Source organism: Lepidochelys olivacea (assembly GCF_965140295.1).
Source record: "Lepidochelys olivacea isolate rLepOli2 genome assembly, chromosome: 5".
In the NCBI taxonomy this organism is placed as follows: domain Eukaryota; kingdom Metazoa; phylum Chordata; order Testudines; family Cheloniidae; genus Lepidochelys; species Lepidochelys olivacea.
The window spans coordinates 74,388,431-74,402,617 of NC_140415.1; the positions used below are offsets into that span (position 1 = coordinate 74,388,431).

Consider the following 14,187-nt stretch of genomic DNA (forward strand, 5'->3'; position numbering starts at 1 on the left):
AGCCATGTCTGGATTTAGCCCATTCTCCCTTGGGGGGGGGGAATGGGAGGGGGAGAGCTTGATTGGGTGGTCAGATTTGTGCTATCTCCCTTGATTTTTTTTTTTTTAACTGCCAAAGGACTGTCTGCATGTTGGTTGGCCATTTCCCAGATACGGTCATGCCTCTAGGATCTTTGTCTATTAGCCATTATTTCAGGTTGGGGTGGAAGAGTTTAAGGAATTGTTCTACGTCCATTAATTCATAGACCTCATCGACCCTGGAAACCGTCCAACCAGTTCCCCATTTTCTTACATAGCCCCTAATTTGAGTTGAAACCACAGATCATGTCCCTTTTTTTCTGAACTCCCCAAATCTTCTATATGCAGGGAGAAGTTTAAACTTTGGCAAGAAAGCTTGTTTATGTTGCCCATGATCTTTATATTTCTCTCTGTCCATAGGGGGGAAAATGTCTAAGTCCTTTGTGATAGTAATGGAGCCAGGCACCAGACCATGTCCTCCTGCCCTATCTTATTCAATTCGCACCTCATTTTAAAAGCATTTAGAAACACATCCATGTCATCCCCTTCCTTAAAGCAAGGAAATAATTTGGAATCTCTGCCACTCACTGGGACAGGTGCGTGGGTGTCTGGTTTCACGTACTGGATTAGGGTTTTGTGGGTGCACTCTGTCATTTTCAAGATGATGTTGACATTCCACGTCCTCCTCTCTTTCCTCATGCTGTCAGTGGCACTCCTTGTATTCTCTCTCACCTGGGTGATACCCATCTTCAAGCATCTGGTTTTCAAAACACAGGTGGTTCATCTCCAGCTGTATCCTCTCATGGTCTACCTGTAGATCTGCCTCCAATCCCTGTTACGTGATGCATTTGGTTTGTACAGAGAATGGAAATTGCCTCTGTCAGCATCTTCCCTGCTTCTCTCCAGTAAGGATTTTCGTCAACTGTCTCAAGTTGGGCACCCAAAACCAGTGGACGCTTTTGAAAATTTGGCCACTGGGTCCACTGGCTTCTCCCCTGGCCCGCTGCACTCTGCCCCAAAGCCCTCATCCAAACTACCACAAGCAGCATCTTGGAGCAGAGTTCTGCAGCATGCAGGTGCTACAGGGTCCCCATAAGCATTCTCTCCATGGTGTTCCCCAGTGCCATGGAACTGCTGCTGTAGGGTTCTTCTGTGCCTGGTTTGGGTGGAGATGAGGGGCACGTTTTACGCATAAACACTTCCTATAATTCTTAATCCTTTAATAAACTCTACCTTTTTTAAAATAAGAAAGTTTGGATTAGAGAGAAAAGCAAGCATCCGCATCGAATCTACTTCTGATAAAATATGGGTGGCTACATAATTTCTGAGCACTTGACTGCTGTAAGTGGTCTGAACTATGCGTGAGACTTGAACACCATATTAAAAATCAAATAAGAAAAACAAAACCAAATATATAAAAATGTGAACTCTTAGAACTCTTAGTTAGAAAAGAAAGACATGGAAGAAAAGAATTAGCCATTAAAATGGTTAAATTAAACAAGGCGCAAATCTGCACATGGATCTCTGCGGGGGACAACGGAGTCATAAATTTCTCTAAATAATGACTAACCCTTTTCTAAATCCACATATGTATATGATTTACCTTTTCTTTTTCTAACTTGGCAGATTTTGTGCACTATATAATGGTTTTGATCAGCTACAACATGCTGGATTAACCATATCTGTATTTCCAATTTAGTATGCTGATTGCATCACAGCTTGAACCAACATATGCCAGGACTGTTTATCCCTGCTTTGATGAACCTGCCATGAAGGCAACCTTTAATATCATAATTGTCCATCATCCCAGTTACGTGGCCCTTTCCAACATGCCTGCTATAGGTAGGTTAAAAAATGGACATCTGTATTTCTCCAAGTTACCTTAATAAAGGTTTGAATTTACTTGAACAGTGTATAATCATAACACATTATTTTACTGTATCATCCTGTACTATAGTGGTCTGTTATTGATGGGCTAAAGGCTCAAATATATGAAAATTCTGTTCAATTAACATGTTCTGTCCTAGCAATACAGAGCAATAATACAGAGCATTGAAGGGAGGTTAACTGTAAAAAAAGAAATGTAAGTGGAAGGAGGTTAGCAGAACATGACGTTGCAAAGACCAGGTTCTTAGGTATGTGTGGGAAGACTTTGAATGGTCCTATGGTAGTCCTTGCTGGTCAAAAGAGTAATTTTGATACATTACTGGAGGGAGACTCCTTCTCCCAAAAGGAGGCGGTTGCTGCTCCTGTTTGGGGACAGAAAGGGTTAGGGTTTGTCTACATGGGGAGTAGGGTGGGGAACACTGCTCCCTGGAGTTCCCCCCTTGCATAATGTGACTGGTCTCCTCATTTCCAGTGCCTTTTGCAGGCATCTGACTCTAACAAGATCTTCCATGGCTCAGCCTTCCGGCCAAGACACAAAGTTCAAACCCTTTCTGAGCTAACCGAAAGGTCCAAATGAAAATCAAAACAAGTCTGAATAGATTTTTTGCCCCCTTGGGCTATGTAAGTCTTCTGCTTCCACTTACAAACCCTATCTCAGGGTTCCCTGACACAGCAACCTACTCTACTCCCTGTGGGCTTTTCTCCAAAGAAGAGTCCTGCCACCTCTGCAGTCTCTCCCTGGATATTGCCCCCATTTCAGGCCCACCACAGGGATTGATTCTATTTCTTCTGCCTTCCTCGTGAGAGTGAACTCCCTCCCTCCCCTCTCCCAGGTCTTCTTCCCTCAACTGAGCTCAGCTCCATTTAAGTTGTCCTCTGTGGCTGGGGTCAGTCATTCTAACTCCATTACAACCAGCTGGGATCACTAATTATCCCTACCTGGCTAGATCAGAGGAAAGGTTGAAGGGTAACTGCTAGGTCATGGGCAAGGCTCAGTCCAGCTTACCTTAAAGGGCCAACCAGCCTGAGAGAGGGACTTATTTTGGAATAATTATTCCTGATTAACTCCATGTGCAAACTCCCCCCAGTCCCCAGAATATGAGTGCCTTATTTTGGAATGAGCATCTGCACATTGGGTTAATCAGGAATACTTAATCTGTTTTGAATTCATACCCTACTGTTGTTCCAGATTAACTTTCGTGTGGTAGGCAAGCCCTAAGAGACAAGGGTTGTTGAGGCAGGAAGATTATCTAATAGGTCTGAAAAAAAAGTCAGAGAGGGTTAGTAAAAATCTATAAATTCACAGGCAAATATGCACAGTCACAGTTTTGAGAGGTGGGTGGTGGTGGTATTGGGTCACCTTTCAATGGTGACATATCCATGTCTGGTAGCTGTGATTGATTGCACAACAGTTCATGTTCTGAGTCTTACTATACAGTGTTTACTCAGTATATTTTACTACATGACTTTTACTTACTTCTGAAGTTGTGGTGTTGTATGTGTGAGAGCTATACTTCCGTTATTTAAGGACAGGGGTGGGGGAGATTGTGTGTATCTTAAAAAAAAATTCTTGGGTGCTTATGAAAACTGCCTTAACAGTCACATAATTGAAATCTTCTGTTAATCCACAGAATAGACATGACAGGGTCAGCAGCCATGCAAGCTATTATATACTGCCCTGGCAATGTTTCTCACCACTGATTCTCACCTGATGTGGGATGCTGTGTGTGACAAAGACGCCACATGAGGGACAGATAGTATTCATGCAGGAACCCTAAAAAGCTGTGGGATTCCTTCCTTTCGTGTGTAAATATCTCTTTTAATATCCTTATTGTCATGATTCTTTATTTCTCAAGTACATAATTTTAAGTAGTAAAAGTCAACGGTTACCAAATCTGTGAGGCATGTAATGTAACTTTGGGACTAAAAGAGGGGAATATCTGTGAAGGTAGTCTGCAAATATTTCCTCTCTCAGAACCTCCTTCCATGGGTTTTTCTCTGGAGGGTCTGATTGGGCCCTTTATTTGAAGCATGTGAGATTTAAGCATTTGATAACTCTCAGGCATGTTTGATATTTACTTGAGTGATATTATGAACATACATATTATAGAAGTGTAGCATGGGAGAATATTTATGATGCTTGTCCACATCCCAAAACCAATTCACAGTTTGATGTGCTTCATAGATTTTGATGAAGAAGCTGAGGAGTGGAATAGTAGAGTCTTTGTATTTTAGGTAATAATTCAAGTACATGGAATGAGCTAAGTGGGAAAGTTGGCATGGTGCTATTGCCAAAATATATGTAGCCAGTGCTGTCATACAGAGTATAAAAGACTGGTTTTAAAACACAAACTCTTGTTTTATTGTATAGTAGTGATAGTTTGTTTCTACACTAAAATTGTGTTTGTTCTAGATACATCTGAAATGAAAGATGAGAATGGAAGCCTATGGACTGTTACCACATTTAACACGACACTGAAAATGTCAACTTATCTAACTGCTTTTGTGGTTTGTGACTTTGATTACATCACCAGGACTGAAAGGGGCAATGAGGTAAATAAGAGTACTCATAACTCATTAGAGCAGCTAACAGAATAAATTGGTTCTATGGTGCACCATATGTTTGATAAGATGTAACTTGTATTGAATATATGTCCTATTTTGAAAGTATTTGATTACATGGCAAAACTGTTAACATTTATCCAATAAATACATGTGCAGAAAAATCTCCTTCATAACAATTAGTTTATATACGCTGTACAGATCACTACATAAATAAATTCTGCTGTGAATGATGAGCAGAGTAAAACCTTCTGAGAAGTTACTACCCTGAAAGTATTTTTTGTAATTCAAGATCTCCTTAGCCCTTTTCATTTAAAAAGTGTAAGTCTGTTCCTGCTCCCACTGAAATTGGTGACAAGACAATAGGAGCTAGGTGAAAATATATATATATATATCCATATAGCCATATGTCAGCGTATTTAAAGTTAAAGCTGTCACTATTATTTTAACTCTATCCTTTGTGTCTGGGTATTAAAGAACACAATGGTGTGCTGATTTGAGACTCTTACAATACATTGGCAGAAAAGGGGAACTCAAGGTTGGAGAGACTATGTTAACTGAATACCTGTACCTTTTCACTTTAAATTAAAACCTGGAGATCAAATGCCTCTAAAACTGTGCCCATAAATTTTGCATTTACAACCACTTGCATGTGCAGAACTCACATCTGGGTTCAATTTTGCAAACTGCTATGTATTCAAAACTTGCTGGCTAAATTTTCAAAGGGTCTCAGATTAATGCGTGCACCCAAGTGGACATATAGATGGGGTAACAGTATATTTAATTTATCCATTTATTCATGCAAATACCTAAATTTTCTGTCCAAAAGCTCATTTCTGACCACAGACTGGTGCACATGCATTTTGCTGGTACAAGTTAAGATATCACTTTTAAAAATGTGGTCTTCAATGTTATTATGTTTTAAGGTGGTGTTTCATATTTAATAAAAGAACAACTAGGAAACTATCTATATACATTTAGACTCAAATCTTGGTCCCTTTGAAGTCAGTGCCAAAACTCTCAATGACTTCAATGGGATTAGGATTTGCCCATTAGTTTGTTCGGACAAGTGATAAATTGATTTTTTTTTTCTTGTATGAAAAGTTTAATTGCAGGATCTGATACGGACAGACAGCATTTCCAAAACAGCTATTCAGAAATGTTACCCTCACAGAAGAGAGGTGAAGAAAGTGAAAATTTAAGTAGTCTAAAGTAACATTTCCTTGCTTTATTATAGATACGTATTTGGGGTCGGAAAGAAGCAATTAAAAATGGGTATGCTGAATATGCTTTAAATATCACAGGCCCACTCTTTTCATTTCTGGAAGATTTATTTAACGTCAGCTACCCGCTTTCAAAAACAGGTGAGGTACCTTCCTTTCATTTAAACACAAATGGTTGCTGATGATGTAATATCTACAGAAATACTGGGTCCTGTCTTGCCAGACTCTTACTTTAATCAGTGCAGGATTCAGAGAATACTAGCCCTAGGGTTGCCTACTTTCTAATTGCACAAAACCGAACACCCCTGCCCCACCCCTTCTCCAAGGCCCCACCCATCCACTCACTCCATCACCCCTCCCTCCGTTGCTTGCTCGCTCTCCTGCACCCTCACTCACTTTCACTGGGCTGGGGCATGGGGTTGGGTGTAGGGAGTGAGGGTTCTGGCTGGGGGTGTGGGTTCTGGGGTGGGGACAGGGATGAGGCATTTGGGGTGCAGGAGGGGGTTCAGGGCTGGGGCAGGGGGTTGGGATGCGTGTGGGGGGTGTGGGCTCTGGAAGGGAGTTTGGGTGTGGGAGGGGACTCTGTGCTGGGGCAGGGGGTTGATGTGTGGGAGAGGACTCTGTGCTGGGGCAGGGGGTTAGGGTATGGGGAGCGGGTTTGGGGTGTGGGGTCCTGGTGGTGCTTATCATGGCTCCCAGGAAGTGGCCACCAGGTCCCTGCAGCCCCTAGTCCCATGGGCAGCCAGGGAGGCTTCACATGCTGCCCTCACGCCAACAGGCGCCGCCCCTGCAGCTCCCATTGGTCGCGGTTCACAGCCAATGGGAGCTGTGGAGCCGACACTTGGGCAGGGGCAGCGCGCAGCGCCTCCTTGGCTGCCCATGCACCTAGGGGCCGCAGGGACCTGGCAACTGCTTCCGGGAGCTGTGCAAAGCCAGGGCAGGTTGGGAGCCTGCCTTAGCCCCGTGCCCATGCTGCGCCGCCGACCAGACTTTTAATGGCCCAGTCGGCAATGCCGACCAGAGCTGCCAGGGTCCCATTTCAACCAGGCATTCCAGCTGAAAACCAGATCCCTTCTTTCTGTGCAGCATCTTTCATTAATCTGTAAATCAGTGACCTCTCCCCACACTGATCTTGCTTTCTCTGAAATATCGTTCCTAACGTAATTAACCCACACCTCCCCAAAATTTCCTTGCTTCCTGTACTATGTCCCCATCTAACTTGTAAATTACCAGCATCTCTTTGCACCTTACTAGCTTTTGGTGCAGTGTCTTATCCTAATTTGTAACTCACCAACATCTCCCTGTATCTTCCTTCCTGGAAAAAAGTCCCCTGTAGGCAAACTCTATTTCTGCTTAGAAGGAAACGTGCAATAGCCATTTCTTAAACCTCATTATCTTAGTTTTATGTATACCTTGTGCAAAGGTTGTAGACATCATTATGGGTCCTGACTCACCACTGAATTTTTCCAGTTTTACACCAGTATAACTTAATTGATTTCAACAGAGTGACACAGATATAAACTAGATCAATGGAGTGGTGACATAGGCCTCTTAGTAAAAATTTCAGCCTTGTGATGACATTGGTTACTAAGCAGACTTCCTTTAGACTTCATTTGAGAGTTTGGCTTAAAAATCCATGGCATGATGTGACCCATTGTGAATGGTTTCATGTAAACACTGAGCACATTTGTTATGAGCTCAAAAACAGAAAGTTAAAAATCAATACATTTCAGTTTAAAAAATTGGGCTCTTCTTAATATATAAGAGCTAAAGAAATCATTTTTAACCACCAGTTTCCTTTTATTTTGTACTCTGACAATTTAAAATACCTAAATAATTTTTTAATAGTCTGGAAGATGAAATTTGCTCATTAGTTACCACCTATATAGTTTTAAATTAAATATCCCTTGTTGATATCCTTGATGTCCATTCAAAATCTTTCTTCATTTTCTTCAATGTCCAAATCCAGGGTGGATAAAAATTAAAGATCTTTTTTTTAAAAAAAATTGAAATTGGATTTTTTATTTAAATTTGTATTTAAACTTTTTTATTTTTAAATTTTATTGAAATTATACTGTTTTTCTTTTTAAAAATAAACCTGTTTAAAATGACATCTGAATTTAATACAAAGGCCTAAACTTATTGTAATTTAGTTGTAAATGTGAAACATCTTTTCATAAGAGATGTTTATGAATCCAAAATATTTTGTTTAATAAACATTTTATATGCTGTGTTTTGTGTTTAATTAAATCCCAGTTACCATCCTAGACACAAATCATGAGCAAAAAGTTAATTAACTAGTAAATAAACAATATATTATTCACCATTTTCTAACATACAAAAATATACAATTAATAAGAATCTGAAAATATTAAGCTATATAATTCCTTAAATAAATGTTTATAATTATAGTGTACCTCCTCGGTAGCAAAAAGATACCAAATCTAGTGTAAAGGCTCTATTTAGTTGTAAATCAACATATTCTTCAGATAGTGTCTCTGTGCTCCATTTTGCGTACGCCTGAGCTCTGTGCCTTCAATCTAAGATTTTTTCGTAGGGGTGCTCATCTGGCCCACACATGTGCCACACATATCCTCGTGTCTAGCACCGAGACTATATGAGGCTGCATGGGTGAACCACCCTCATTCCTTCACAACCGCCATTGGCTTGAGACAGTGTCTACTGTGTGCCTGTTCTTTGATATTTAGCTTTTTTTCTCAGATAGTTAGTTACCTTATGGTTGGTTACCCTTTTGTGTTATAGTTACTGGAAAAATTATTCCATTTGTTTTGCTTTTCTTTCTCAAAAAAAGCAAAAGCAAACAAAAACCTCTTTTTATTCATATAGTTGTGTAGTTAGGAGATTTCCTCTCCTAGGGGTTAAATTTTCATTAGTTTTGCTCACGAATGCTGGGATCCCCAAGATTCAAGAGGTGTCTCTCCTGTCATGAGGCTATTCCAAAAAGTGACAGACGCTCCCAGTGCCTCCGCTGCCTGTGTGGTACTCATATCCCCAGTATGTGCAAGATCAGCACTTCCTTCAAGGGTAGATCCTGAAAAAATAGAAAAATTAAGTTTAAACTCCTAATGATGGAGCAAACTTTATGTTCCGCTTCAGATCCAGGGGTACATAGACCTCCCAGTACAGCTAGTACCCCATCCACACTGAGATCTTGGTCACCAGAGACGGGTAGCAAGGCAGGCAGCACCATGGAACTGAGTACATCTACGGTGCTGAAGTTCTCATTCATATCTGCCTATAAGCAGAAGGAGGTAAGGAGTAAATCTCCAAGAATCTCTCGGTCACCATCTCACAAGAAGGCTACAGGAAACCTCAGGTCACAAGGGTAGTTCCATGTAGGCTCCCAGCGAGGCTGGTACTGCAAAGGCAAAGAGAAGTCAGTCCTCTAAGACAGACTCCATATCAAGTTCAGATTCCCATACCCAGAGAGCAGAGACATGGTTGAAAAGACCAAGCCGATCCTGGAACAATACTTGGTACCGATAACAAGAAGATAAATAATACCAAAGACTGCTTGCCTACCTGTGGTACTGAGGGAATCGGAACCCAACTCACTCCCATACTAAGTACTTGGTACCAGCTGCATCAGTACCAAACCCATCCTCCACAGGTTCCCACTAAGCCCAATCTTTGATACTGTTGGTACTGCAAGAGTTTAGGTATCCTAAGGATCTGATAATATCTTGTGAGCTGGAGTATTTTCTGTGAATGAGTGGAGGTTTGTCACTGTCAAGATGCTTTCAGTGACCAACCCCTCTATCACCTAAAGCACCACACTCACCTTCATCTACTCTGCAAGTGGAACAGCTGTCCCCCCTGTCCCCTTACAGTATATGGAAGAGAACATATCAGATTCTCAAATTTTGGTGCAGGTTCCCCTATCTGTTCTGGGACACATCACTCTCCCTGCTATACTAACATATTACATATTACAGGAGGATAGACTTCAAAGGATGCCCATGTGGCAGGAACACAGATGGCTGCCTCCACTTTTGCCATTTGGGCCCCCTCAGTGCCCTTGCTGAGATCTGTGGGCCTTCTATCACTAACAATTTACATCAAGGTCTTTGTAACATCGGAGGGAACAGAGAGGGACCCATTCTTCTCAACCCCCTTTACCACCACATATGCCAGAGGAAGAGACCTTTGAGGAGCAAGAGGCAAGGGCTGATAAGGAAGTGACACCTCTTAATAATATTTCCTCCACATCTCATGATGAAGTTGTCATGCCTCCATCACCTTCTGTGGCAGATGACTTCAGGCAATTTCAGGAACCAAGGAAGTGGATTTCTGACATGCTGCAGATTCCCTTAGTGGAGGTTCAGTAGTCCTACCATAAACTCCTATATTTTACACACTTGATATCTATGAAGATTGCCATTCTGGTCAATGAAACTTTTATGGAGCCTGCTAAGATGGTTTGGCAAACTCCAGCTACCACACCGCCTACCTGCAAGAGGGTGGATAAAAAGTATTATGTTCCAGTTAGGGAATTGGAGTATCAATTTTCTCACCAAGTTCCAAATTCCCTAGTAGTGGAGGCCATTGATGAAGGCAGACAAACATAGCTCAAAGTCTACCCTGTACACGAACAACCACAAGAGGCTTGATCTTTTTGGTCAATAAATCCTATGCTTCAGTCACACTTCAGTTCAGAATACCAAACCATCTGGTGATCATGACCAAATCCAACAATTCTTTTATTGAGCATTGAGCACCCATAGTTCTTTATTTTCTAAAGAAAAGTGCCTTTTCATTGGTTGATATAAGGAGAAGTTACTCACCTTGTGCTGTAACTGGAGTTCTTTGAGATGTGTGTCCCTGCAGCTATTCCACTACCCATTCTCCTTCCCCTCTGCTTTGGAGTCTCCCTTGTGGGTCTTTGCAGTGGAGAAGGAACTGAGGGCGGTTTACTCATGCAGCCCCATGTAACCTCGGTGCAGGGCGCAAGCATGTGTGGGGCACATGTGTGGGCTGAATAGGCACTGCTACCAAAAACCTCCCTTCATAGACACAGGTGTCCCTGAAGTGGAGCACCCACAGGGACACCCATCTCGAAGAACTCCAGCTACTGCACAAGGTGAGTATTCTCTCCTTTTTATGGTTATATCAACCAGTGAGAATGGACCTTCCTTTAGAAAATAACTGACACACAAATGGTGAAGTTGATTAAAATCAAAGATTTAAATCAAGGCCTTGATTTAAATCAACCCATCCTGCCAAAATTTATCTGAATCATAGATGTGATGAGCTCACTGCTTATCAGGCACAATGGGGAATACAGGGAAAACAGTCATGGTGGAGTGAGACTTGCTGTGAGGCGAGAGAGAAGGTGTTTCTGGGGCAACTTGATCCATGCAAAAGAGTGGAAATGAGCCTCTCTGCTCACCCAGGGATACAGAGTTTGAGAAGGAGCCTTTCTTATCAGTAGCCAGGAGCCTTTCTTATCAGTAGCCAGGATGCAAAAAGCGGGGGAAATTACACGCCTAAAAGCCATGAGAGAGAGAGAGAGGAAAGATGTCTTTTTCTGCTCCCTCCCTCCTGCATGCTCCCATAACTGTGGCAAAAGCAAGACAGAGAGAATGGAGAGCCAGAAGTACTTAGGAGTGAGGACAGTTGACTCTACTCTCTCTCAGCAGCTGGGAGGAAAATCCCTTTATCAAATATTTTAGTTCAGAGTGTACTTTGGTACATGAAACTGTTGATGGGTTTGGCTTGGACTTAGTTGATTTTTGTTTTTCTGACGGAAAGGGCAGCATCACTAGAGAGGCATAGCAGTCTCATAAGCAGTTAAAGACATGAAAGAAAACAATTCCAAAAAGCGTTTTCTAGTTTATTGCAATGGTACAGCAGAGAACCACTAAAATATATATCTTGTAATTGCACATTGAGTAAACATAGAACAGTCATGTAAGCCTCTTACTCTTGAAAATTTTAAAGATTTTTTTTTCTGTTTAAATCAATTTAGATCTGGTTGCACTGCCTGATTTTGGAGCAGGTGCTATGGAAAACTGGGGGCTAATTACTTTCCAAGAATCATCCTTGATGTACATCCCAAGTGATCAATCCGGAGGCAAAAAGGCTATGATTTGCCTAATTGTTTCACATGAGCTAGGACACCAGGCATGTGGTAAAACATTCTGTATATGTGTTTATCTATGAAGTTGCTCTTTTCCAGTTTATATAGATGCAAAGTCACTATTTAATATGGGAAAATAGCAACTTACATGTAGGGGTGTAACAGTTTTGATGGTAACTAGAGGAAGGAATGCTACAGTAATAACCAAAGCCATTGTTTCAGTTGGTTGGAAGATACTTTGGTTATAAATTAACTTGGCAGATCAATATAAAAAACAAATTTCAGCATGACACAGGAACTTCCACCCAATATCTGTTTATCTTGAATGAAATGCTGATTTTGGAAATACTGATGACAGTATTACCATTATTTGAAAAGTTGACTCAAAGGGGTCATGGATATACACGTCTACTAATGAACCATTTGTTTATTTTCTTACGAGATACTTGGCTACCTTCCAAGAAAATACTCTACCCTAGCAATGAACATGATATGCATATCGAGATAGAGTAATAATTCCCACAATGCATTGATGGGAGAATAGACTCCATAAACAATGTTAATTTTTAATGGGGATAGATGTAGCTATCGAAGAAGGTAAATAGTGAATGGGCTATGGAACTATAGAATGAAGGCAAAGTAAACACATTTTTATCTGTAGCTGGAACTGTTTACATAATGACCTTCAGAATTTAAAATTATTTGGTTTGGAATGATAAAATAGTTTCACTTCATTTTTTAATATACTTCATTTAATAGTACTTTTGTCAAGAGAAAGTATTTTAAACAATAAAGTTAGCAAAAAGAGTTTAACTTGGCTAGTCCACATGTACACCCTCCTGACTATGTCTGTTCATCTGACGGTCTGAAAAGTTAGTGTGTTTATTGAGGGCCAGTAAAATAAATATTACTTATTAAACATAGTTTTTACATAAGGTAACAGAGCTTAAGGATCAACAAATAACATATAATGAAATCACAAATCCCCAAATGATATATCAGATTTTTGTTAAATATAAACTGCCAACTATTAGTACATCACAGCTGTTGTGGAAGTTTTATTGCTCATCAGGATATGGATTTGCTGATTTTGGAAGTGGCTGTTTCCCCAGTTCTGTTTATCATCTACTTGACAATTTCCTTTTGTTAAGAACAAGGAAAAACAAAATAATATTATTTAATTGGAAAGAAGCTATTTTGAAAATACTTTTGTGTATTATTTGAGAAATGTCATATTTTCAAATTGTAGTCTGGCTTTCTCTGCTAGATTTACAAATGTATAAGTGACTGCTTTAATTTAAATAGAATGGCGAACTGTTTAAAATCACTGTATATGCTTATGTTATGAAATCTGAGACCAAGGAATTAAAAAATATACAACCACTGACCTGCATCTGTGTGGCTTTTCTCAAGTTGTATCTTTGCACTACTGAATTTCCACCAACTGGAAAAAATTATAGCATTTGATTTGTGAAAATGTATATACATTAAATAAAGTCACACTGTTCTCTTGATCATTCATGTCTGTTTAACATATAGGAATGAAAGCAGCAGTTCAAAGAAATGCAATCTGAGACATTTTTTCTTTTCTATTTAAGTGGTTTGGAAATCTGGTTACCATGAATTGGTGGAATGATCTATGGCTCAATGAAGGATTTGCATCTTACTTTGAATACGTTGGTGCTAGCTACATGGAACCCAGACTACCACTGGTGAGTACCAAAGCTGAATGTTAACGCTTTCCCCTTACAACCTATATTATTGTCCTGATCCTACACCAGGGAGGTGCAGTCAATGGGAGCTTTCCTGTTGTCTTTAATGGGCTCGTGGTCAGTTCCAGTATAACTTTAAATGAAAATAATATAGATATTGTGTATAGAGTGGTGTGAATAACTGATTTTTCGGTTCTCTGGCTGTTCCAAAAAGTAAAAATAAAATTAATTTAGGATCAAACAAAATATTTAATTTGACCTGAAACCTAATGTTTCATTTCATTTTAGTTTTTAGAACATTTTAAAATAAAATTGAAAAATTTTTGAATGAAAAGTCATTTTGAATCAAAAAATCAACGTTTCATTTCAACATTTTCTAAATGAAACCTTTCAATTTTTTCAGATTTTTTTTTTTTAACCAAAATAATTTGGCACATTCAGCATGAATGCACAAAATGTTTCTGCTGACCCAAATCTGCATTTTTTTTTTGTTTGGGGGAAAAAAAAAGTTTCAGCCAAAACATTTCACCTATCTCTAATGGTTTGTGCATATAATATAGAGACAAATGTTGGCTCACAATTGCATCTGCTCTTTCAGCAGCACAGAGATAACATTTCAGTATTTGCTTTGAATCTGTCTGTTACTGTACATTCATTTTGAAATGATATTCACTATACCTAATTG

At 40.0% G+C, this 14,187-nt stretch overlaps 1 protein-coding gene across 1 annotated transcript in view; it reads left to right on the top strand.

Moving 5' to 3' along the window:
- Window positions 1-14,187, top strand: part of LVRN (laeverin) — a 67,369-nt gene that overhangs the window by 19,926 nt on the left and 33,256 nt on the right. Inside the window, exons 2-6 of the mRNA XM_084628624.1 lie at window positions 1,718-1,860; window positions 4,319-4,458; window positions 5,705-5,831; window positions 11,680-11,834; window positions 13,389-13,502. Coding sequence (XP_084484750.1) covers window positions 1,718-1,860; window positions 4,319-4,458; window positions 5,705-5,831; window positions 11,680-11,834; window positions 13,389-13,502 — 679 coding nt within the window. The remainder of the gene's footprint in view (window positions 1-1,717; window positions 1,861-4,318; window positions 4,459-5,704; window positions 5,832-11,679; window positions 11,835-13,388; window positions 13,503-14,187) is intronic.